General features: G+C 51.2%; 2 protein-coding genes across 2 annotated transcripts in view; one reads left to right on the top strand and one right to left on the bottom strand.

Annotated features, from left to right (window-relative positions):
• Positions 1-1,357: 1,357 nt before the first annotated feature.
• On the bottom strand, positions 1,358-20,791 carry Tmem9 (transmembrane protein 9). The gene is made up of 6 exons (XM_042701273.1): positions 20,738-20,791; positions 20,207-20,308; positions 19,120-19,211; positions 11,493-11,601; positions 9,719-9,850; positions 1,358-2,305 (listed from the first exon to the last, which is right to left on the bottom strand). Exons 2-6 carry the CDS (start codon positions 20,270-20,272, stop codon positions 2,153-2,155), a joined length of 552 nt encoding a protein of 183 aa, XP_042557207.1. The 5' UTR covers positions 20,273-20,308; positions 20,738-20,791; the 3' UTR covers positions 1,358-2,152.
• Igfn1 (immunoglobulin like and fibronectin type III domain containing 1) overlaps positions 20,593-26,050 on the top strand; it is a 76,536-nt gene continuing 71,078 nt past the window's right edge. Inside the window, exon 1 of the mRNA XM_042701180.1 lies at positions 20,593-20,841. Coding sequence (XP_042557114.1) covers positions 20,593-20,841 — 249 coding nt within the window. The remainder of the gene's footprint in view (positions 20,842-26,050) is intronic.

The raw sequence follows: 26,050 nt of genomic DNA, 5'->3' as shown, positions 1-26,050 counted from the left end.
TTGGCTAAGAACAGAGATCAGAAAACAGCAGTACTCAGGAGGGGGTGAAAGGATGATCAGAAAGAATGAAAAGGTCCTGGGGGCGAGGGTCACAGGAGCTGAGTGAGGGGTCTTATGAAGGAAGGAGAGATCAATGGTGACAAATACAGCAAGAGGGCGGGAAAGGCGAGACCCAGAGACACCTCTGTAACAGAACTTGAACTTGCGGGGTTATCTGGGGTGTTGTGGGGGAGCAGCTCAGCCGAGCACAGAATGGGAGATCCGCCTGCAGAGGGCACGGGGTGACTTTGAAGAGTGGGCAGAGCATTGCAGCCAGAGCTGGACATGGAGCCCATCCAGGCCCTTTCCAGCAGGTGGCTTTAACACACAAGTAGACAGAGGAGAGGCACTGAACAGGGCGGACACCCAGACGGTCTCCTACCAGCCTTGTAGCTCCTGTTAGCCCCACCTCTAAAGTCACCCCTGCTAAGCATTCTTGTAATCAGCTCTGCGACTCACCTGTGTGAAGGACTTGCTCTAGTGTCACTGCAAAGCCTGTGCTCCTCCTGTTAGCTGTGGATGCAGCTCACTCCCAGCTCCCCATAGTACTTGTACATGGCTCTGAACTGAAACTAACACTTCAAGTTGATCTCTTGCCCCGTTCCCCTCACTGAGAACCCAGCACAGCTCCACATGAAGGTCCACAACTCACGTTCACAGACGACAAACCTCAATCCAATCAGACTGGTCCCTAGAGCTGTCTCACCTATAACTTGGGGGCAGTGTGTGTGTGTGTGTGTAGAGAGAGAGAGAGACAGACAGACAGACAGTGTACTGGGGCTTGACCTTGGCACCTGAGCACTGTCCCTTTTGAGCTTTTTTTGCTCAATGCTGGTGCCTTACCACTTGAGCCATAGCTCTACATCTGACTTTTTGGTGGTTAGAGATAAGAATCTTACAGACTTTCCTGCCCAGATTGGCTTCAATTAGCAACCCTCAGATCTCAGTCTCCTGAGTAGCTAAGATTTCAGATGTGAGCCATGGCGCTCACCCTACTCTGGGACACTATACAATGAGCATCGTTTGTGTCTGTGACTTACAGATCTGATGGGGGAGGCATGAGGCCAGTGTAGGTTCAGGGGGCTTTCCCTTCCAAACAAAACCTCAGGCCAGGGAACCGGCGCTGTGCTCAGCAGGTGACAGGGGAGCGCCAGGCTCTGCCTGGATCCCACCGTGTCTCAGCCCTGGGTACCAGGCACCAGGCTCTCCAAGACTTTGCCTCTCCGCAGGGACCTGCCAAGAACGCTTTATCCCCTCTCCAGGTCGCCACTTACCCAGTCACACTCTTTGTTTCCCAACTCTCTTCGACTCCAGAAAGTGAGAGAAATAAAAACAATTTAATGATGGCTTCCTTGATTTACAGACTGCTCTAAGACAACAGAAGGACACACATTTCTCTCCATGCACGGTACAGGAAACTCAGGGACGAGGGGTGAGCAAGGACAGGAGCGGTGTTGAGCCCGCTGCTCAGCCTCGTGTTGCGTGCTCCAACCCACTTCCTGGCTTAGCAGCTGCAGATTGAGAAGGGGTGGTGGTGCTGCTGCATGGCCTCCCGAGAAAGGAACAAGAGGACAGGCGGCAGGGGCCGCGGGGCCGCATGCCCGCCCGGGTGTCTGTGGGCGAGGAGCTGGGGAGAGGGAATCAGGCAGTGCTGGTGGCCGGGGCACCACTGCGAGCTCTGTGGACCAGCACCGTCCCTGCGCTACAGGCAGGCTGGGCAGGGGCTGGAAGAGTGGGAATGAGCCAAAAGAGCCAAGGGCACAGGTGAGTGCTGGGCAGCTCTACCTGCAAGGGGTTAACAGGCCACCAGGTGTGGAGCAGCCTCCCAGATGTGGAGCTGGTAGGGGCGGAGCCAAGGCAGAGTGAGGAGGGGCAGAGTCCACCTCCAAGGCCTCCATTTCCTTCTGGCCTGCTTTCCCCTTCCCTGAGACCCCACCATGCTCCTTCATAAACACAGATGAATACAACATTCCTAAAGAGAGAGAGAAGCAGGAAAAACGCCACTGGCTTTTAAAGGGAAGACGCGCTGAGGGAAGAGGAGCCTCCCCGGCTCTGTCCAGCCTCGGAAGCTGGCAGCATGGCCTGGGTCCCTGACCCGACGGTGCCGGTCCGTCTAGCTGAGCATCTTGTGCCGGTCGAAGACGGTCTTCCGCTGCTCCTGCACCTGCAGCTTCCAGCGCTGCTGCGCACCTTCCACGCGCTCCAGGACAGTGTTGGCTCGGGGTCCCCCGTGGGATGTGACAGTCGCTGCCCCAGAGCGGGCGTCCTGTGGTGGGAGAGAAAAAGGAGAGGATCTGGATGGAGCCACAGGGGCTGGAGGCCCTGAGGCCCGAAAGTCTGGCCTCCCCAAGGGCTCTAGGCTCCCTGAGGACTTTGCCCCAGCAGCTGCAGATCCTAACCAAGTGTGCCTGGCCCCTGGGGTAGGCAGGGTGGGGCCAGGAGATATTCTGGGGCCCCAGTTACCCCAGCAGCGCTGGCTTGAGTCAGGTTCCCAACCTGCCCTCAGTCCCAGTGCTAGAGGTCTCCAGTGGCAGGCAGAGTCCCCCAGGACCATGCACCCCTGTGCCAGGGCTGAGCTGCACTAAGCCTGCAAAGACTCCTGCCTGCCCTGCTGCAGGATAGCGACAGTGTGGCTGGCTTCCTAGGACGGCCACTCCTCTGCTCTAGATACAGGAAGGGGCCACTGGGGAGTCTGCTTAGGACCGGCTCTGCTAGGTGCGGTGCACACCACACAAGTTTTCTTTCCCTGTGAGAAAGGGCCTGGACCTCATGAAGTCTAGCAGGGGGTGGACCCCGGCTTTTCCATTCCAGCGCCTGCTTGACCACTGCCTCTTGTGACAGCCCAGGATCGCTGGGCTTCTTCCCGGCCTGCTTTTCCCTCTGCTCACAGCCCTGTTCTGTCATCAGTCCTCCCCTAATTACTACTTCTCTGCCTCTGAAGCTCTGGAGCCCGTGCATTTCCTGCAGGACCCGAACCTGATCTTTGGGGGGAATTAGAGCTGAGGGCCAGGCCCACAGCCTTGTGGGGATTTCCTCTCTAGCTCTCCTTGCCTCTCATCTCCTGCCATACATCTCTTAAGGGATTAGCGCACCCCTCTAAGCCCAGAGCCGCCCAGTAAATGCAACTTTGCTTCTAATGCCCTGAGCTGGCAGGGCTTCTGTCACCACACAGCTGCCAGGCCAGGGAGCAGGGTGGGGTGGCGATGAGAGGGAAGGCAGAGATGGGCTGGCAGTACAGCGAGGTGGCTGGCCGGCCAAGGGGCTGGGAGTGTGTCGTTCTCGCTCTGAGTAATCCGTACCGTGTGCACTCACTTCGAAGGTGAACTAGAGATGGATGCTGCCCACTGGGAGCCCCTGGCCACGACCCTGAGGATGGTTTTCTTCACAGACTAGAGAGGCTCAGGCAGCACCGGAGGGGCGCGTGGAGCCTCCTGGCTCCTGTGCCTGTGTCAGAGGACCGCCAGCCCTTTCTAGCCTCAGACTCCCCTACGCCCAACTCAGATGGAGCCACAGGTCCACGGTGGGGGCTAGGGGGAGAAGGCTCGGTCTCAGCCACTCACAGCTGTGTCCCTGGACAAGTCACTTACTTCTTCAAGCTTTGCTACCATAAACCTCGTCTGGAGACTTCTTCCCACCGTACTGTCAGCAGAAATTACATTTAGCTGATGATCTAGTATACAAACACAGACACACAGACAGAGAGAGAGACGGACACACCCCTAAACAGAACGTAGTGTGCAACACTGAGATCTTCTCTGTCCTAGGATACCTTCAGCTGTTCCCCACTCTGTTCCGTTTCATGTGTTCACAATCTAGGTCATTAGTTTCCAAATTCACTTCTTGACTTAGAGGGCTCTGACCACAATCTGAACACTAGCTTGTAAGGCTGAGTGGATGGGGATGGCGAAGTTGAACACATAGGCCAAGCCCCTAGTGAACTGGCAGAGCGGAGCAGGAGCTCAAGGAATGTCTAGTGTCCTTCTTCCCTGACCATTTTGTCTTGGTCTGCGGGGCCAAACTTGGCTTCGAATCTTGGCTCTGATCCTACACCTCATTGTAGAACCAACCCCCTCCCTGTAGGACGGAAATCTTCCATGAAAGCAGAGCTCCTAGCAGTGCCCGACAGACGGAAAGCACTCTATTTGCAGGAGCCGAGACCAGGAGCAGACTCTGGATGTGGGGTTAACTGAAGAGGGGCGGGGAGGGGCTGCAGCCAGGGTCAGCTCAGCAAAGACCGTGACTGTCATGCATCCTGACTGCTCCTCTACTCCTCTGCCAAGGGGCACACGAAGAATACGCTTGCGGTTCTACCTCAGCCTGAGGTGGGCGCTGAAGACCCGCCAGGCGGGGAAGCTGTTGGCCCACTGAGGTTTTGCCATCCTGGCCCAGGGACGGGGGTGGGGGTGGGGTGGGGGGAGCGGCTAAAGGGGTTTCTCTTCCTCCTCGCTCCCAATCCTGTCCCTTCTGGGCATAGCACCACATTCCAGCACCATGGCCTGGCTGTGATTCCCTGAGGCAGGCCCGGAGCGGTGGCACAGCAGCAGCCCTCCGATGGCCCTGCTCTCGAGAGTGTCTGCAAGAGCCAGGAACAGGGCTTTAGGGAACAGGCTGAGATCCACCGCGGTACCACAGCTTCATTTGTTACCCTTCATGTAAAGTCTTAGCAAACAGCTGCTAAGTGGGGAAAGCGGCTGCCGAGAGGCTCTGGGCTCTACTGCTAATAGGCTGATTAAAAGGAATTAAGGATTCTACATCTGTTCCCAAGAAAGCCCAGAGTGGCCTCGCCCCTACCTGCTCTGGATGCAGGACATGCCACCAGCCCCTCACCCTCTCCCCTCTATCACTGGTGTCTGGGAAGTTCAGGGAGGCAGAGAGCAGATGTAAGATGAGGGGAGAGCTCTCCCCATCAGGCAAACAGACCAGAATGACCCCAACAAGGGCCACGGTGCCACTACTGGAAAACATTCAAGTACTACAGCACCCACACTGAGGATGAAGAGACGGAGGCTCTGAAGATGGCGGCATCTTGCTAACTCAGAGCTACATAGCTGTTTGGGGCCACATCAGGACACACACGTCTGTGTGTCTCTTATCGTGGGACAAGGCTGTCCTTTCTTGACGAGTTTCTCCTAAGGGAGCCAATTCTGACCATCAAAGCAGCAGTCAGATGCAGTCCCCGAGGCTAGCACAGGGACAGCGCACCTGTCCAGGACCCAAGGGTTGGGAGCTTCGGGCCTGGAAGGGCTGTGGGTGAGCCTGAGCCGGTGAATTAACCCTGAGACCCTGCTCTAACCCAATTCTGCCAGAAAGCGCTAGCTTTCAGCTGGCACTGAGTTGGGCCCATGTCTTTAGAGATAAGCAGACAAGTAAGACCCTCCCTACTTTCTTGCCCCCTCCCTTCCTGCTCCACTTTAGTTCCAGCTGAGGTGTAGAATCAGGCTATATCATCTACACAGCCAAACAGTGCCAGGCCCTTGGGAATGGTCTGGCTAACTCCCTGACTTTTCTCAGCTAACTCAAATCCTTCCTGCTATAGCAAGAGAGAACGAGGCCCTCCGGATTCCAGCATCTACCGTCAGTCACCTTCCCACCGGCCAATCAAGTTATCCCACGGCTTTTCAGAGCCCGGCTGGAGCCCTGAGTGCATCGCTCTCACATTGCCCTGCCCTGAAATGCACCACTGAACTTCCCTGAAGATGTTCTAGACACGTCTGCTGAATGGCGTGCCTTTCGATTCTGTCCTCGGGGAGAGGAGGCAGTCTGAATTGTCTTCGTCAGTGCCTTCCCCATGTAGATCCCCTTCCTCCAAGCTGGGGTCCTCAGCCGTGGCTCCCCACCCATCCTGACCAGGGGCTGCTCAGTGGCCCCCGGTCCTCTCTTCCACGGGTCCCCTGTTCCCACCACCCCCTTCTCTGTCTGCCCGACTGCCCTGCACAACCCTCTCTCGGGGGCCCGGAATGGGCCCCACTGCAGTGAGAAGACCCCATCAGCACCCAGGGGCCCATGCTGAGAGCAAGGGAGACAGCCAGAGCCGCGGAGAGGCCCCGTCTCGCTCTCTTCAAAGAGGGCCAGCTCTGTACATCTGAAACAGCTCTGTTGCTGTTTCTGGCCCAGCAAACACACCGGCTTCCTCCTTTCAAAGGGCGTCTGAGCCCAGGGATTAGGCCTAATGCTGCAGGAATCTGGGGGTGGGGGTGGGGGTGAGACACAGCGCCCAGCAATCAGGTCCACTGAGGCTCTGCCAGTGCTTTCAAAGGGACCCTGATGCTTTTATCCCTCCGTGGACTTGGCCTGAGTGGGGGGGGGGGGAAGAGAGGGGGGAGGGGGGAGAGGTCTCGCTTCCCTCTTGCAGGCCTTTGACCCTGGCAGGAGAGCTTCTGGACATAGGTGTTGTGGAGATGGAGCAATTGAGGATGGGTCCCCAATCCTGAGAAATGCTCCCATCTCCAGACCTGCCTGGGCCCGGGCCTTGGCCTCCTGAGGGGACCCAGGGGACCTCACAAGGAAGCTCAGTGGGCCTGTTCTAACTTTCTCCCTCCTGGGGTGAAAGCTAAGACCTCCCTCCCTAGGGAAGACCCCTTATTTCTTGTTGCCTACATAAGGACACACTCTTGCAGAGCGCTAATAAGCCCAGACACAAAAGCTGGCTTGACTGCGGCGCAGCTGAGGGTCTTGGGATCTTTCTTCTCTTTGCTTGGGTTCAGTGATGGGGGGCAGCAGGCTGTCCCCCACCATCGGGGCTGGGGCCTTCAGGCGCCTGTGAAGACACACTGGCTCTCACTAGCTCCTTACCACAGCTCAGCGCCCGCGTGCCCATGGCCCTCGGAGCTATTCTAGAAGTCGGTCTCTGCCAGGAAGCCTGACAAAGAGAAGGTAAACGTCCCCCACCTTTGCAAAAGCACCCCGTTCCTCACCTGCCTGCCTGCCTGCCTGCCTGCCCATGTCATATCTCCCCTGGCCTTTGCGTCTCCTTCGTCTCCTTCTCAGACGCCTAAGCGGCTGAGGACAGATACAGGTCTGAGTAAATCACCGAAGGCTCCTGCAGGATTCCTGCACTCAGCTGGAGAGGAGGTGGCTGCTCTGTCCCTTGTAAGTCAAGGGACAGAGACCTAACATGGAACAATGGGACCACAGTGCATTTTCTCACCCCTGAGGGCACCTGATGAGATCTGATGAGATCCATCCTACCCAGCCCCCCCACCTCCCCCAGCCCCAGGACCGGGCAGAATAGGGAGCACCTCAGGTCAGGGTCAACTTAATTTATTTTTTTGCTGGTCCTGGGTGGGGCTTAAACTCTGGGCCTGGGCACTGTCCCTGAACTTCTTTGTGTTCAATGCTAGCACACTACCAAATGAGCCACTGCACCACTTCCGGCCTTTTCTGAGTAGTTTATTGAGTCTCACAGACCCTTCCTGTCCTGGCTGGCTTCGAACCATGATCCTCAGATCTCAGCCTCCTGAGTGGTTAGGATGACAGGCGTGAGTTACTGGCGCCCAGCTCAGGGTCAACTTATGACCCATATGTGTCTTGGGTGGAAGATGAAGGGAGTCACTTCATGCATTCAGGCCTCACCAGCTCTGGCTTCCATCTGCCCATGACAGCTGGCCACTACACCCTTATATATGGCTGAAGAGCGCCCTCCGTAGGGAAGACTCCTTCCCACCCAGCCAGGCCTGCATGTGTGACTTGTCCAACCCAACTCGGGTCCTGTCTCCAGACCAAATCTACCCCTTTACTCCCCTCCAAACCCAAACACACTCCAAGTGGGGGGCACCCGGCTCTCTTACAGGAAGAGAGGACCAGCCTCAGACCCAGCAACCACGGGCTGTGGTCCCCTGGCTATGATCTAGGATGGCAGGAGACACAGAAAGGCTGTGCCCGAGAGCCATGCATTCCAGGGAAACCGGGGCTCGGGCTGTGTAATCATGGGCTACATCTCTCAATTACTCCTGGGCCAGGTCTGCAATTACTCCCTTTCCCCTAATCACCCGGTATTTATTAGTGATGCCCCTCCCCTATCAGAGCTGCTATTACTTCTACATTAATAACTGGGTTGGTGTGTAAGCTTTTCTCTTGAACACAGACCACCCAACTGCTAGCGCCACCACCTCTCCAGCCCAGATCCAGGGCGCAAGGCTTGTCACCTCTATTCCACCTTAGGCCACACTCATGCCAGCAGGAGGCTGGCGACAGACTGGGAACAGTCTGGGCAGGTACCCCAAAGCGGCACAGTGGGTGGGAGGGGCTGGGCCTCCTTCCTCCCTGCCCGGATAGGCCCAGGTCCACCTCACCTGGGCAGCTTCACTTAGTCCTGAGCGCAGGACCCTCATTCTGGAGGACCACTTGCCTTTCCTGCCTCTAACGGAGGACCAGTCTACCCCAGCTCAACTACAACTGTCCAGAGCAATTCAGTCCAGGCCTAGGAACCCCCTATGACCCATGGCTCAGGAATTCACCAGGGGTCACCACTCCATCACCACCCTGTACTCCCTGTAAGACAGCTCCTTACACCTCTCTCTAATCCCATTGGGGTACTTCTGTCCCTCAATGAGGGTAGGCCCACCACTAGAACATCAGAAGCAGACTGTGGCTGAGTGGCTACGATGATGGACTAGACGCAGATGTTATGCACCTCCTTGAGTTATTATGTGTGTGTGCTGGTCCTGGGGCTTGAACTCAGGGCCTGAGCACTCTCCCTAAGCTTTTGTGCTCAAGGCTAGCACTCTACCACATGACCCACAGCTCCACTTCCACTTTTTAATAATTAATTAGAGATAAGAGTCTCATGGACTTTTCTACTCAGGCTGGCTTTGAACTGTGATCCTTAGATCTCAGTCTCCTGAGTAGCTAGGATGACAGGTGTGAGCCACCAGCAGCCAGCAAGTTTTTTTGTTTTGTTTTTAATTGAAGCTACACATCTACCAGTGTTTTCAACCAAGTCTTCCCTGCTATGCACACGAGCAGGTGCCATCAATCAACCCACCAGTGTGGATGGGACTATCCTCAAACCACGGGGCCCTGTGGACACTGTGTGTCCCTCAGACAAAGCATGCAATGCTGTTTAGGGCCAGCGTTTGCCCACTTTCATGATCATACAAAAGGCAAACCTTTGCAGCTTGACATTCCAGGCCTCGTCTTTCCAGCCAGTTTCTTCTGCCACCACTCCCAGTGCCCAGGCTATCTCAGATGCCCAAATTCTTCACAAGTGCACAGCAATGCCCAGGTATCACCACCCACCTGACCCCTCTTGCCTTGAGATCCCTCTCCATTTGTCCTCAGCCCAGAGCTGGGCTTTGAAGTGAGCTAGCACTCAATAGACATTTGTGGGAACACTGAACCAAAGAATAAACCTGCTACGTCCAAGTCCAATGTCTGAGCAAGTAGAATATGACGTAGAGATTCTAATATGACGTGACTGGCCCTAGTTCCAGGCTCCCCCACTTCTCTGCCCCTCGCCTGGAAATTTAGGGTAACAGCAGACACACTCCCCTGGCTTCTGACACTGCCAAGTGTCAGGTATGAGAAAACCATGGCCCTTCCTGCTGAGTCTTGGTGACGAGAAGAAGGATCATAGACAGAAGAGCAATCTGAAGCACAAAGGGGTGGGGAGGAGAGGAGCCACCCCAGCGTTTGGGCTCTACCCCCGTGGCTCACAAGCCAGGAGCCCTGGGTTCGTTACCTCGTTTTCCTCCTCGTTGTGTAGCTGCTCAGTGTAGGCATCTGGCTTTCGAATGAGAGGGTCCACCAGCATCAGGAAGGCCATGTAGAGCAAGAGGGCGCCCACCACTGACAGATAGATGACAATGATGACCTGAGGAAGAGACCAGGCTTGTCCTGTGAACCTCTATCCGCAGCCCAGGACAGGAATATATAGTCTGTGTTTAGCTATCTGACCCTCCAACACTGCTCTAGGGACTGGGAAGCAAGGCTTCCTAGCAAGGGGTGCTCCAGCAAGCACATGCCTGGCTTATCACTGGCTTCTAATCTCAGCCCTGGACTTTGACTGTGAAAAGGTTTTTGTTATTATTATTATTATTATTTTAGAAGAATCTCAATGTCGGGTCCTGGTAGCTCACAGCTGTAATCCTAGCTACTCAGGAGGCAGGGATCAGAGGATTGTGGTTCAAAGCCAGCTCTGGCAGGAAAATGTGTTGCGACTCTTATTTCCAATTAATCACCAGAAAACTGGAGGTGGTGCTATGGCTCAAAGTGGTAGAGTGTTAGCCTTGGGCAAAAGAGCTCAAGGATGGTGCCTAGGCTGTGAGGTCAAGCCCCACAACCGACCAAAAAAAAAAAAAAGGGAGAATCTTAAGAATTTCAACTTTAGTGTCCATTGTAGTCAATAGCTAAGTCCAACTGGACCAGTTTCCTCCTGACCTGGGGTACCAGTTGTTCATAGCCTTGAACCAGGTGAACAGCATCAGGACAGGGAAGGAACAGCAGCTGGTCTGTCTGTCTGGCAGGGAGTGGAGCAGGAGCCCCGAGGCAGACAGACTAGAGGGACCTGTGAAGGGTTAGGAGGTTGCATCTTATGAAGTTCTTCATGCTACAAAGGGAAATGACATCTGGCTTGGAACCAAAGATCTCGAATCTGGTCCCTAGGGGCAAGGCCCACTGGAACAAGTTCAGCCAGAAATGGCTAGGGAGAAGGGCTGCCTTGGGCAGGAGAATGAGCGAGTGTAGCCCCCAGGACCCGGCGGAGCAATGACTGGGGGTGGAGGTGGTGAGGAGACAGCTACTTTCCTGAGGGGTCAGCCGGGGTGGAGCTGCAGATCCGAGAAGGGCAGACAGGGAGAAATAGCTCGAGAGCCACCTCCCTTCAAATGCACCTCAAAGGCAGGAACCTAAGAGAGGACTCAGGGGTGTCTTTAAACCCGTGAGTTACTTTTAAAGCTGTGTCTAGACTTGCGGAAAGCAAGCATAAGAACAAGAAGAATAGGGTGGCCTCATGGTCTCTAGGGTACATGGTCCCATCACGTGCTGGTGGCACAGGAATGGACAGGGGCTTGATGCTGTCCTTCCTCGTTCCCCGTGTGGTAGCCACGCCCACCACTCCTCTCCTTAATCTACTAATCTAATCCTTAATGGTCAATGAGAAAAATTCAGGACAAAGCAAAAGGCCCCAGATGCCAGCACCCAACACCCCGTGAGGGTCCCCAGAGGCTTTGTCCGGGGTCTGACACAGCCCTGGAAGCCTGGTGAGATTGCAAGCATCATGTCTGGTACCCAGACATGGCGGACACCCTAAGGCACTGAGTACACGGGATGCATGCCTCTCATTATAGGGGAGCCACTAGACAAATGCCAGAGAAGAGAGCTGGTCCCAAAGGTGTGGGAAATGGGACCCTGTGTCTACACTAGATCAGCCCAGAAGCCAGTCCATTGGCCACTTGGAATGTTCCAGCATAGAGCAGAGCAAGTGACTGGAGGCTGCCAGGGTCGGGGCGTGGTACCTTGATGGTGGTGGTGCTGCGCTCCTCGTACCTGCACTCACACAGCAGGCAGTAGGCCTCCACGTCGTGGCCAGGCACCGGCATGGGCTCTACCACGTGCAGGCAGTTGCTGCAACACAGAAAGACAGGGCGTTGGGAGGCAGGCGGCAGAAGTAGAGGAGGGGAGGGGTCTGAGTGGGAAGGAGGCTCCCAAGGAGGGTGGTTTATAAAGGGGGAGGCCAACAGAAACCTTCTCCCAGCCCATCAGGATCCAGGCTCCCACACAATCTTTGGCATCTCATTCATGGTCCCAGAGCTCCCCCCTGGCTGCCCTCTCCCTGTGGCTACCTTCTCCCCTTGGGCTCAGTTCTCCCTGGAGGCCACCTCCATCCTAAGAGTCTTTGGTTAGAATCTCTCCTTTAAATAGCTGGACTCTTATGTCCAGAGAGTTGATTCACTTTCTGAGTGTTCCACGGGGCCCCAAACTCTACACGTCCCCCTGTGTCCTCTGCACACTAGCTCTGTGATGTTTCCAGTGTCAGAGAAAACACGGTGCGTCCTAGCATCCATACACCCTCCCACCCCAACACCACCATGATTAAATCAAACCCAGAGCCATCTGTGACTCCAGCTTCTCCTCGCCTGCCAGGGGATTTTACTTCCCTAAACATTTCTAAAATCCACCTTTATTCCCTCCCACCGCCATGTCTGAGGCCCTTACCATCCCCTCCAGACAATGGCCAGCCACCCACAGCTCTCCTGCCCCTGCTTCACCTCTGCCTGATAGGCCCGATAGATACTACCTTGGTATGGCAGTGTAACGGTTGCCATGGTGATCACGGGATCCAAACCAGCCGATGCCTCAGTAGCTCCAGGTAAAGGGCAAACGGAACCAATCTACCATCTACCAACAGACTCGAGGTTCTACCTACCGGCCAGGCCTGTGTCCTGCCACTCTCCACCTAACTCCCACCCCCAGCCAGGCTACTTGCTAGATTATTCTCTGAAGCAGCCATATCCGGCATATAGGAATGCAGTACCTGCCTCTCCTCTACACTCTCTGGGGATCCAGCCCAATCTTTGACCTCATGCCCAGCCAGTTCCCCGCCCACCCCTCCCACAGCCCGGCCCACATTGATGCTGTCCTGGTTTGCACTGCCTTGCTGTCTTCCCAATGCATGTAAAGTCTTATAGGCCATATTGCCTGTGTCTAGCATGGTGCTGTCAGAGACAAACATGGGGAGTGACTACCACAGAGATGAACTGCTCTAAGAACAGAGCCATTGTTACTAGGCAATGCCCTGGGCAAGGTAGGCTAAAGATCACAGCCTTCATATTTAAAAAATGAGAGAGACAGGCTCAGTGGCAGTGCTAATGTGGTGGTAAGGCCAGGTCCCCAACACCTTGGTGGTTGACTCAGCCTCCACGGGACCTGCTCGGGTGCTCAGATCTGCACTCAGATCCCTGGACCCCAGCCATCCTCAGATCTGCAGGCCTCCAACCGAGCAAGCCAAAGGCCCCACAGAACAAATGCTGCCACTGGAAAAACATCAAACCACCCTCAGAGGTTCACAGGGGCCAATTAGGTGTTATGCTTCAATGAATGGCTGAGCCTGGGCTCTGTCCTGACTCGGTCCGTGTCTTTGGCCTGTCCTCTCTTGTGAAATGCTGAAGTTGACATGAGGAAATCCAGGCAACCTTTAAAAGGCTCTTCGCAGCCAGGTACGGGGCTCACACCTATCATCTTAGCTATTCAGGGTGCTGAAATACAAGGGTAGAGGTTCAAAGCCAGCCTGGCAGACAATCCAAGGGAATCTTAATCTCCAGTTAACCAGCAAAAAGTCAGAAGTAGATGTGTGGCTCAAGAGGTGGAGGGCCAACCTAGAGTGATAAAAGCTAAGCAAGACTGTGAGACCCTGAGTACTCCCATAAACTAACCAACTGGCCAGCCAACTAACTAACTAGCTAGTTCTTCAAGCTCTATCCTCTAAAAGTCAAGCAGGGTTTCTGGCAGAACTATGGGTAGGAGATGTGGGGATCTTGTAGTGAAGACTGTTCCCCTAAAGGTCCAGTATGAAGCACATGAGTTGAGACTTCTGAGGAGCCTGGATTCACCCTTGGGTGGCAGCTGTTACACCTGTGGTAGGACAAGGCTCCCTGTTGTACCTAAAGGTACCGCTCTCAGGCTGTGGCACTGGCCACCTCTGGGAGGAGTTAACAAGCAAGACCACATTCTATTGCTGTCCTCCTTACCCAGAGAGAATGTCACCTTCTCCTGGGGATGAGCACCACATAAGAGTCCTGAGTGTAGAAAGCTGATATGTACCCTACTCCTAAACCCCATACACAGGCCAAGGCCAAGGCCTAGCATCAGAGAGGCAGGAAGGGAGGACCTGCACTCCGCAACTTGGGATCATGGAACTGGGGAAACAGGCTGTGAGAGGGCAAGAAGAAGGTCAATGAGAAGCTGAGATTTCTGCCCATTCTGGCTCTTCTGGCAATCAGAGAACTTCTAAAAGGTTCTTGCTCTCCTAAGTCTCCGTTTACCTTTGCAGGATGAAAAAGACTCCATGGTCAAGTCAGGGACGTTAGGGGAGGAGAGCGAACAAGAAAGAAGCTAGGTTTAACTGTTAACTCTGCTCTTCTACTGGGTCTGGGATTACAGGTGATTTATCGAACCTCCTTGGGCTTCAATTTCCCCATTTATAACAGAGGCTGAACTTGATGGGTGTATTCCAAACTCTGAAGGTAGGTGTAGGAAGTGGGTGGGAGTGAGGGAGGTTTGAGGGACCCCCTCAGCCAGCAGTTAGGAGTTCATGGCATGTATATTTTGTTTCCACACTAGATGGTGTTTGTAGAAAGATCCTATTTTACATTATTTATCCTGAGTAGCTAGGATAATAGGCGCAAGCCACCAGGGCCTGGTTAAGGATCCTATTTTAGCGAATCAATGTATTACGTTTCTTCCTACACTGAGATTGTCTCTCTAACATATCTTGTTGGACCCTCAAATGGGACAGCATTTGTTGGCATTTCCTTCTTAATACGTTGGCATTTCCTTCTTAATACAGGTGAGTATAAACTCTTGACACTAGATGGCAGAATACCAGCAGCACAAAAACACTGAGCTTGAGCCACTGAACCAGGACTGAGCGGGAAGTTTGACTTCCTTCACTTGGCCTAGCTAAGGGGGAACAGAGCAAGTGTGCTTTTAGCGGGAAATCTGAAGACTCACTCAAGGTGATCCTCAATCCTGGCCCACACCCTGGGGTTTCAGGATAAACATCAAGGCCTCTTTTCATCAGAGAGGCTCCAGGCCAGTATATGAATCCCAGGGCCAATGTGGATGGTTCTAGAATCCTGGGGTTTACTTCCTGCTCTGTTTCTAGCCAGCACCGTGGAATAGTACTGCCTTGAAGGTCCAGATGCAAGATCATTCATTAGGCAGCCTCCTAATCTAAGTGGGAAGAAAGAGGAAAAAGTACAGGCTGAGAGGTACAGATTCCGTTCTTTGTGGTCTTCCAAGCTTGGGTTTTCAATTGCTACAGTAACCCCAGGACAAAAGACGCTAATAAAATCTGTAGGGTGCCTCCCAGGGCAAGGGGCGTGGTGTGATGTGTTATCCAGGGTGGGTTTAGGAACCCATTGGTGTCTTCACTGATGCTATTTCAACTATAACCACAAGCTCTAAGGAGGTCCTGGGGTCCCTCACAGGCCTGAGGAGCTTTTTCTTTTCTTTTCTTTTTTTTCTCCTTGAGTATGATAGAAGCATGGGAAATAGGCTAGCACTTCAGGAGGAGCCCAAGTTTCCCAGGGTATAGTGGGAATCTGATGTCTACCTGTGTGGCCGCTAGGAAGGCAGGACACTATATTCATAAGAGCAGCTAATGTTTTCTATACCACTTTCCATGTGCCAGGTACTAGACTGCACGTATGCATGTGCACACACTTCATAGTGTACCATTTTGCAGATAAGGAAATCAAAGTACAGTAGAGACGAAGTAATTGAGGGAATTGAGGGCACAATTAGCCAGTGGCAAAACTAAACTGGAAGGCAGGAGGGCTGGTTGTGTACAGTCTGTGTGACCATGACTGTCTCTCAGAAAGTTGGATACCAATTTCTCCCAGAGTCAGAAATCTAACAAGTTTGAAGACTCTCCAGGGTTGTTCTAGATCCACTGCACCAGGAACTATAAGAAATGGTTACCAGGTAAGCCAGGCACCAGTGGCGCACACCTATAATCCTAGCTACTCAGGAGGCTGAGCATTGTGCCCAACACAAGCAGACAAATCTAAGAGACTCCTATCTCCAATTAACCAGCAAAAAAGCTGAAAGTGGAGCTATGGCTCTAGTGGTAAAGTAGCAGCTGTGAGTGAAAAAGCTGAGCAAGAGTGTAAGACCCCGAGTTCAAGCCCTAGTATGGGGACAGGATTTAAAGAGTACCATCCAGGCTGGGTGCCGGTGGCTCACACCTGTAATCCTTGCTACTCAGGAGGCTGAAATCTGAGGATCATAGTTCAAAGCCAGCCAGGGCAGGAAAGTCTGTGAGACTCTTATCTCCAATTAACCACCAGAAAACTGGAAGTGTTGCTGCTGTGGCTCAAGTGGTAGAGCGCTCACCTTGAGCTGAAGAGCTCAGGGAAAGCGCCCAGGCCCACAGTTCAAGCCCCACAACCGACTTAAAAAAAAAACAAAAAAGGAGTACCATTCACCTACATATCTGCCAAATCAAAATCTTAGGGGTATGCCTGGAATCTGTGTTTTGTCCTTACTAGAGACAAAACTGATCCAGCCTCCCCATAGTGTTACCCCTTCTCCCCGCTACCCCCCTTGCTCAGCAATACCAGGGTTTAAACTCATGGCCTTGCATTTGCTAGGCCAGCACTCTACCACTTGAGCCTTGCCTTCAGCCCTTTTCACTTTAGTTGTTTTTCAGATAGGGTCTTCTGTGGATGCTCAGACAGGCTTGGATTACAATCCTCCTGTTTATCTTTCTCAAGTAGCTGGGATGACAGCAGTCAGCTATTGGTTCAGATAAGGTCTTGCATACTGTTTGCTCAGTCTGGCTTCAAAGTATGATCCTCCCAGGAAGCAAGGATTACAGTCATGAACCACTGTGCCTGGCCAATGAGTGTGACCTCACTCCATGTGTGCTCAGATCTCACCAAAGATGGGGCTTCACAGCCCTGAATTATACCTAGTTCATCCACCGGCCTGAAATCTACACCAAGACACCACAATGACCCTGCTCCATCCCCAGGAGCACCTAATCCCACATACCCCAAGGTGTGCCTGCCTTTCTTCTGGACTTGGTCAGCAACTGAGTGACCAGAGGTCCTCTCCTCTTTCAGGCAATGTCTAGTTCCTTAAACTATTCTTTATAATACAGTAAGCTGGAACTTCTTTCATTAAATGGTCTCCCTCACTTAAATAAATTCTTGGTTATTTCTTTAAAAAAAAAATTATGTTCTTGTTGGGTGCAGGTGGCTCACACTTGTAATCCTAGCTTCTCTGGAGGCTGAGATCTGAGGATCATGGTTCAAAGCCAGCCTGGGCAGGAAAGTCCGTGAGACTCTTATCTCCAATAAACCACTAAAAAACCGGAAGTGGCGCTGTGGCTCAAGTGGTAGTGCACTCATTTTGAGCTGAAGAGCACAAGGACAGCGCCCAAGCTGAGTTCAAACCCCATGACCCACAAAATAAATAAATAAATAAATAATGTTCTTGTATTTGTATTATCTTTAAGCAGTTGTAGAAAGGGGTCACCCCATGGCTTATAAGTACAATGCATCTTGATCAATCCTCCCTTTTATCACTCTTCCTCATCCCTCCCAACCCAACCCCTAGCCTCAATTTTCCTAGTTTCATAGGACACGCATTGAATATAATGACTACATTCTCCTCCCTTCCTCTCTTCTTTTGTCTATCCTCACTTTGTCTCTTCCCTATACCTTTCAAGCACCAGTTTCCTGATATTCATTTTATTGGACTGTGAGTTTACTTTTCTAAGGAATTATACCATTTGAATTCTCCCTTACAAATACTATACTTTGGTTAACACATTTGTGTATACTTGCATACAATGTTGTCTATTTATAAACTAGATTTAACTACTACACATAAGAGGGTTTTTTGTGGTTATTATTTATTGTTGATGGTGGTAGTGGTACCAGTCCTGGGGCTTGAACTCAGGGCCTAGGTGCTGACCCTGAGCTTCTTTTGCTCCAGGCTAGCACTCTACCACTGAAGCCAAAGCTTCACTTTTGGCTCTTTGGTGGTTAACTGGGGGAGTCTCATGGACTAGCTTCAAACTAGCATCCTCCAATCTCAGCCTCCTGAGTAGCTAAGATTATAGGCATAAACCACCAGCACCCAATTGAGGTCTCTTTTTTAAAAAAGCAATACATGCATTCAAGACTTTGGTAGTATAAATTCTTTCTTTGGGCTTCAGTCTATGCCTCAGTCCTAAAATGGAAACAATACCCTTCACATTGGTAGTACAAATTCTTTCTTTGAGCCTCAGTCTATGCCTCAGTCCTAAAATGGAAACAATACCCTTCACATTGCCTTTATAAGGTTGCTATGAGATTAGAACAAAAACCAGGTAGCAGCTTTGCAAGAACTGAACACTGTACAGCACATGGTCACAATATAATACCACCTACTTCTCCCAACTTCTCTACCACCCACACTGCATCTATCACTAACGCTCCATATTAAAGCTGGGAGCTGTGATACCCACCTGTAATCCCAGCACTTTGGGAGACTGAGGCAGAAGTTTGAGTCTAGTCAGGGTTACATCTCAACCAACCAAACAACCAAATTCAAAGCAAAGCACAAAATCCAGTTTTCACATCGAGAGCTCCTAGCTGACAGCTGTGCCCTGTTTCTAATTGGCTGCACACATTAATATATGTTTAAATACTCAGGATTGAATTCAGGGCCTTGCAATTAGTTTAGTAGGCAAGCACTTTTTTTTTAAAGTGAAAGTGATTGGAAAGGAATACATTTTCAGCAGGCTGGAAGTGCATCATCTCTAAGGTAAGCATGAACAGGAGTTTTACCCTGGCACAAGTCTGTACTGAAGAACTGAGAACATGACAGCTCTGAGTTCTCTCTCATGACCAGCCAATCAGACAGTCACTGTCCCAAGGCTGGAGGAGAGTGGCTGACTTACATTTGACCTCTACTGTCTCAGAAACTTTTCCTAGACCTGCCTTGATTGGAAGGAAGCTTTTCGTCAATCCTCAGGTGGGAGTGGTACCCCTCCTCCATCCCCCAAAAAAGATCTTGGTTACGCTGACTAGCCCCACAGGATGGTAATTTTTGACAAGTGTTCTTACTACTTGAGCGCTACCCCAGTCCTCTTGCTTTTAGTTTCTGTTTTAGATAAGGTCTGGTGCTTATGTCCCACCAACCTTGGACCTCCATTCTCCTACCTATGCCTCTTCTTCAGCTAGGATTATAGGAATGTACCACCATGCTTGGCTTGTTTTTGAGATAGGATCTGGCTAAACTTCACTTAGGCAAGCCTCCTATCTCTACCTCCTCAATAGCTGAGATTGTTGACATGTGCCTTCACGTCTGGTCCCCAAGTATTTCTTTGAAAAGCTCTCTGTAGAAATGGAGCCATATGCAATGCCTTACCAGTCCTTCTGAGTCACATTCTGGTTGTAAATGTGCCCACTGATGTTTCTGTAAGGTGGACAGATACACTTGCACCGGATATCTTCAGAACTCTGGAAGAGAAAGCACCACTCAGTTAGATGGCTCCTTGTCTGGGTTCAGTTCTACTTAGGCTGCCAAATTTTAGCAAGGTGTTCTGCAAGATGGCCACTTAGATGCACTTGAACTTTCTCCATCGTCAGGTTCGGTGAAGACTGCTTCCGCAGAAGGGTGCTCAGGCCCAGGGTCAAGACAGAATCTGTCCAGGTGGCAAATGACATTCATAGCTGCCTAGGGCTGCCATTCTCAAAGTGGGGTGCTTTCAGGGGATGCACTGCCAGTCCCACACTTCTGTGTGCACTTGGTGGCCATCTTCCTCTGATTCCACCTCAATGTCCTAGGATAGGAATGGAGGTAGGAGGAGGATTTGGGGTGGGGGGAGAGCAAGGAATAGTGTACTGTGGCCATGGGACGATTTAAGCAACCCCTGGGAAAGTTCTCCTCCCCTGGAAAGATTAAAAGACAGCATCATCAACATTGTTATTCCAATTAGGAATCCCAGGAAAGTAAGAAGCAGACCCAGGGGCTTAACCTTACTTGAAAGCCAGGGCTACCTTGATCAGAATCTGATTCCACACCCACCCAAACCCAACTCCAGGTCCTCTACCCGCAAGGAATGGGCATCATCTCAGTTCACCGCTCCTCTTAGCATAAACTCCCACCTGTACAGGACTGTACAGAGGGCATGGTTACATGGCATTGTGATTTCATTCTTCCTAAGCCGAGCAGGCGCTAACAACCACTATTTTACCAAGACAAAGGAAGGTAGAGAGAACTTAAATAAACTGGCTGGATAGGAACTCCCAAGAGCCAGTCTTCTCAGGGCAGAATCAGTGCCAGGTTCTGGGTGCACCGGTCCCCCCTCCTCTCTGCCCCTCCCCCCCTTACGGTTTTAGGAAGGCCCGCAGCTTGACCCTGAGAGGTACCCCAGGAGCCCCCGGGGAAAGCCCTGCAGGCCGGGCTCTGGGAGGGCCGGGCACCCCGGGGCTCACCCCACCGCCACCTTCACCTTGTTGGCTTGAGCTGGGGGCGCTAGCAGACACCCGACCACGGCCACCAAAGACAGGAGCTTCATGCTTCCTAGGTGTGCAGAGCCAGCCAGCCCGGACACCTGAACAAGAAAGAAGAGGCAGAAAGCGAGGAAAGGGACGTGGGGTGGGCGGCCACGCCGAGGGCCCTGCACTGGGGCTGGGGCCTCCAAACCCCGGCCCTCACACGTGTTTGTCCCTCTCCCCGAGATCTGCGCCCCGCCCCCGGGGCTCGGGCGGCGGGGGTCTCCGGGGGGCGCCGCCGCCGCCGCCCGGATCCCGCCGATCCCCCGCCGGGCCTGGCTCGGACCCGCGCGTCGGCCCTCCGCCCTCCGCCATCTCCGCCACCGCCGCCAGCTCGGACCCGATGGGAACTCCTGGCGTGGAGTCTGGGAGCCCTCGTCCGGCGGCGGAAGGCACGCCGCCGCACCCCGGGATCTGGGGTTCAGTCGAGGCTCCCCAAGAGTCCCCCTGCGACCCCGTTCCCCTCCCCCATCGCCGCGTCCACAAACCTGCAAACCCCGCCGCTGCAGCGCCGGACGCGGCTGGCCCCACCCCCACCCGGCTTCGATTGGCTATGGGAACGGTCTCTCAGCGCAACCTGGCAGTCACCAAGGCAACAAGACCCGCCCTCGGTGCTGCCGAGAGGCTCCGCGGCTCCAGGGACAGGCAAGCATTTCTCAAACCAGACGGAGCAAGAAAAGGGAGAGTCAACCTTTCCCAGTAGGAACCTGGAAGGGAGGGTCTTGTCTTTCTGAGGCTCCTAAGCCTCTCAAGTCCTCCCTGCTTTGCCCTTCCGCGTGTTAGAACGTCTTGTTTTTAAAGGGAAAGCACTTCATAAATTACAAACTAGTAACAACCATTATGATTAATGAGAGATAAAAGGGGCTTTGTCTCCTCCAGTCTGGAAAGCCAGGTCTTCACTGCAGACTTTCCCTGCACTTCTATCCTTACAGACACAATGACACACAAAACAGCCTGGTCCCCAGCCCCACACCCCAGTTTGTGCATCTAGGACACTAGACCAGAATTGAGGACTCTTGAGTTTTGATCATGGCCCTGCCACTAAGTCGCTGAGTTACCCTGGAACAGGGCATCTACCCTCCTCTCCCAGGATCAGCTCCCTGGGCTGTAAAATGAACTGGCTGCATCCTAAGATCCCCTTCAGCTTTGATAGGCAGGAGGGTGGACCAGAATGATCTAAATTTGAGGAACAATCATATCACTGGAATGTCAAGTCGTCTAGAAAGTAATGTGTAGTAGAAGAGCTCAAAAAACTTGTGAGCATTATTTTGCCAGGCACTGTGCCAGATACTGGAAATACCTCAGTAAACAAAACAAACCCTGTCCCTGCTCTCAGAGAATTGCAAGTTTATTGCAAGAAAAAAACACTGAGTGTTGGTGGTTCATGCCTGTAATCCTAGCTGCTCAGGAGGCTGAGATCTGAGGGTCACCATTGTTCCAGCCTGAGCAAGAATATCCATAAGACTCTTACCTTCAATTAACCAGGAAAAAGCCAGAAGTAGAGCTGTGGCTCAAGTGATAAAGTGCCAGCCTTGGGAGAATATACTAAATAAGAGCATGAGTTCAAGGCCAAGTTCACCCCCCCACTCCCCCTCTCTCTCACTTACACACACATACACACACTTTTTTTTTTTTTTAGTAAATTCCCTTAATGTCTGGATGAGTGGGAGACAGCTAGATTCTCATATCTGCTTCTGTGTCTAATCAGTTATGATATCACATGTCAGCTAACCTTTGAAAAGCTCTACCTTATGCTATAGGAGAATGAGTGAAAAGGACAAGTAACTTCTTAGTACTTCCTGGAAAATAGTCTGATCTTGTGATTCCCTGAAGAGCCTTAGAGATTCATGAGGGCCCCACAGACTATAGATCAAGAATGCTTGTTTTAAAAGATTTGATGTTGTTGTTTAAATAAGATTTGACATTTTAGCCAGATGCTGATGGCTCATACCTATAATCCTAGCTACTCAGGAAGCTGAAATCTGAGGATCGTGGGTCAAAGCCAGCCTGGTCAGGAAAGTCCATGAGACTCTTACCTCCAATGAACCACAAGAAAACTGAAAGTGGTGCTGTGGCTCAAAGTGGTAGAGTGTTACCCTTGAGCTAAAGAGCTCAGGGATAGCATCCAGGTTCTGAGTTCAAGCTCCAGGACTGACAAAAAAATTCTTAATATATATTATTGTTTTATATTAGATGTCATTGGCTGGGAATATGTAGGCCTGTAATTCTGGCACTTTTGAAATTGAAGTAGGAGGATTAGGAGTTCAAGGTCAGCCTGACTACATAGTAAACCTCATCTCAAAGAAAAGTAAGCCAGGGGCTGGGAAGGTGGCTCAAGTGGTAGAGCACTAGCCTTGAGCTAAAGAGCTGAGGAACTGCACCCAGGCCCAGAGTTCACACCCACGACCGGACCCCCCACCCAAAAAAAAAAAAGAAAGAAAGAAAACTAAGCCATTCAACCAAGTGTATTATTTTATAATTACTCAAGAATTCATAATTATCTCAAAATAATGAATTTAATTTTAAAGGTCTTTCTAAATATGATAACTTGAAATCTAATTCGAGTTAGCTTTAATTTTTAGGCTGAATTTGATGCAATTGTTAATATTTGGCTTCTTTTTGACTTACAAAATGATGGTTTCATATGGAGAATGTATTAGCTTACATAACTAGGAAATTCATGTGTGGATCTAGCTTCAGGCACAGTTGTACCCAATGGATCTAGTGGTATACTCAGGGTTTTGTTGTTTTGTCCTTGGCTTTGCTTTATTCTATGAACTAGCTTTTTTCTCAGATAAGATCATTTCACTCAGTTGGAAAAATTACTATATTATTGTGACTTGTGGACACTAAAGAAAAGTAATACTAGAGTAGATAAGCATGAATGTAACTGATGTCAGGACTCTTACTGGCTCTGTTTAGGTTACAAGTTGAACCATCAACCATTTATGGCCACAGTAGTGAATAGCTATAATTGGCCAGCCTCTATTGGGAACACCAGGAAAATCAGGACTAATGGGATGCTAAGTAAGCCAAGCAACCAATTTCTCCATTACTTAGGTAGACAGACAGACAGAAAGAATGCTAGGATTTAGGCCAGCATCTAACTTCTGAGTCACACCTCTAGCCCAGTGCTAGGGTTTAGACATTGTTTGACAATCTTCCTCAAGGTCTCACTTCCTGGAAGTTCGTTTCTTAATGTTAAGAGAAAGTGGGACCCAGTGGGAGGTCATTGGAGAGGTTGCTCTTGGAAGGAATTAATGGAGTTCTTCTGGGCCCCTGGTTAGTGCTTACAAGAGGGTTGCAGTAAAAGAGCAAGTCTAGTTGGTCTCTGTCCTCTGGCTTCCAATCCTATCAAGTGATGTCCATCTTGCCCTTTCCCATGCACTCCCACCGTGATGCTATCCACCACCATGTAACAAGTCAAGGAAAGGCCCTACCAGGGCCGGAATCTACATCCTCCCAAACAAGGTTTTTAACCCCAGGATGATTAAGCAATGCTTAGGGCTCAGTAACTCATTTTATCTAGAATGAAGGATGTGTGGGTCTAGTTCATTCTACACTAGCAGCCCACAGCAGAGTGGGTTCTCTGTCCCATTTAGGGACACATGCCACAGAGAACACAGACAGGAGTACACTTAGGAAACAGTAGCCAGTGAAGTAAAGACCTCCAACCCCATGCTGAGGAACAGTATCAGCTCATTATGTGGGCAGAGAGAAATGGGGTGGGGTGGGTAGGAAGGGGAGTGATAATCATGTTCATCTTCTAAAGAAACACCATGTGGAAGAAGAATAATATTTGTAGTGCATGACCCCGAAAGGTAGACCAGAGCAGAGCAATCTTTCGGTTTAATAGCAAGAAAGAATGTTTTAGGGCTGGGAAGGTGGCTCAGTGGTAGAGTGCTTGCCTTGCATGCCTGAGGCCCTGGGTTTGATTCCTCAGCACCACATAAGCAAAAAAAAAGAAAAAAGCTGGAAGTGAGGCTGTGGCTCAAGTGGTAGAGCGCTAGCCTTGAGCTGAAGAGCTGAGGGACAGCGCCCAGGCCCAGAGTTCAGGCCCCACGACCGGACCCAAAAAAAAAAAAAAAAAAAGAAAGAATGTTTTAAAGAAGGGATGTGTTCAAACACCCGCATGACTCCCACAGTTAAGAGTACTTTTTTTGTAAGCAACAGAGACTGACTGGTTAACCTATGGGAAATAGGAGTTGGCTGTGTAATTCATATTGTCATGGAAAGATGACCAAGTGAAACTCTCAGAGAGGCTGGGGTAACTCGGGTTTATTTTATGCTGGCAGACCCAGAGGTGTCCCCTCAAGGGTCTGAGCCCCAACTATAGGTTTGTGCAGAGTATTTGTAAACCAGTTTAGGGGGGGGAGGGGGAAGGTAGGAAACTGCACAGAAAGCCAGTGTGATTACAGAAGTTCATGGCCAAGCTCCTTCTGGTCAGATGGGTTATGACAGTGGCTGGTTTGCTTTCACAGGAGTGTCCTGTGAAGGGGAGGTGGTGCTGGATTATTGCCGCTGACCACCATGACTGGAGACAAGACAATAATGGGAGATCAGGCCGAAGAACTGAGGTTTTGGGGAGCCAGGGGAATCAAAAGTTCATTCACCTACTGATTCCCATGGGCTTGTTAACAAGTGTTTTTAGTGAGTTCAGTACAGAAGGAGGAGTGGCTACAGATAAGGCAGAGACTAGGGTATCAATCAATCTTCTGGTTACAACCTTTAATATGAGGTATACTTTGTAAACATAGAAATAATTGACTCTCTTATCATTAGGGAGCAATAAAACATTCCATCCACAAAGACAGGCATCCGTTTTATCTCAAAGGCTTGTAGTGTCCAACCAGCTCTAATTTAAACAAAGTTAGGGTAGTAGTTTTTACCTCTGTCAGCTTGGATGGACTGCTTGACCTTACCTGGGCTCAGCTCCCAGCGTTTTGAGGGCACTTTGAGCTGTCATTCCAAGCTCTTTAACCCTTTCAGGTCTCACAGCTTGGCATCAGAGGCTCTCACTCTTTGTTTCAGATTTCCAGGCCTGATGTCAGCCAGGACAGGCTCTTTGACAACACAGTCTAAGAAACAGCTGAAGAACTGGGCATGAAGAGGGCAAAAACTAGAGCACCTTTTCAGATGATGCCACGCTTGCCCTTGGGTTGCTATTCAGTGTGCTAAGACCAGAAGAGAGGCAGCTTCTAAACTTGGTTTCATGCCTGTTCCTTGGAAAGTTTGGGACATCTTGATAGGTTCAAGATCATCTCTCATGATAAAATCAGAAGCTATTTCAAACAGAAGGGCTACATACCTGTCTCTAATCTTTTCCCTCTCCTACTCAGGAAACAAGTTACATTTTGTTATTGGTTATTTGTTGGTAATTTTTTTTTTGTAGGTACTGGGGCCTGAACTCTGGGCCTGGGCGCTGTCCCTCAGCTCTTCAGCTCAAGGCTAGCGCCCTACCACTTGAGCCACAGCGCCACTTCCGGCTTTTTTCTTTTTGCTTATGTGGTGCTGAGGAATGGAACCCAGGGCCTCATGCATGCAATGCAAGCGCTCTACCACTGAGCCACCTCCCCAGCCCTTGTTTGTAATTTTTAAGCTGTGGAGTGTGGCCATGTTGTGGAGGCTGGTCCCAAACTCTTTGGCTTAAAGAGATCTTCCTACCTCTGACTCCTGAGTAGCGGGGACTACAGGCTGTGCCACCACATTAGTTCCAGTGGCATCTAGATGGAAATAATTTCCAAACTATTCTAACTTAGCTTTAAAAGTGTGTGTGTGTGAAACCATGCTTATCTGTTGCT

The sequence above is a fragment of the Dipodomys spectabilis genome, unplaced genomic scaffold, assembly GCF_019054845.1.
Source record: "Dipodomys spectabilis isolate Male_0828 unplaced genomic scaffold, ASM1905484v1 ptg000288l, whole genome shotgun sequence".
Classification (NCBI taxonomy): Eukaryota; Metazoa; Chordata; class Mammalia; order Rodentia; family Heteromyidae; genus Dipodomys; species Dipodomys spectabilis.
The sequence above is the reverse complement of the archived record's forward strand: the minus strand, read 5'-3'. Positions and strand labels throughout refer to the sequence as shown.

Excerpts from the sequence above, each read along its gene's own strand:
- Tmem9 (XM_042701273.1), bottom strand. The coding sequence starts at position 20,272 with ATGAAGCTCCTGTCTTTGGTGGCCGTGGTCGGGTGTCTGCTAGCGCCC. Across the intron at positions 19,212-20,206 it reads CCCCAGCTCAAGCCAACAAG|AGTTCTGAAGATATCCGGTG; the intron begins GTGAAGGTGGCG and ends TTTCTCTTCCAG. Across the intron at positions 2,306-9,718 it reads ACAACGAGGAGGAAAACGAG|GACGCCCGCTCTGGGGCAGC; the intron begins GTAACGAACCCA and ends CTCCCACCACAG.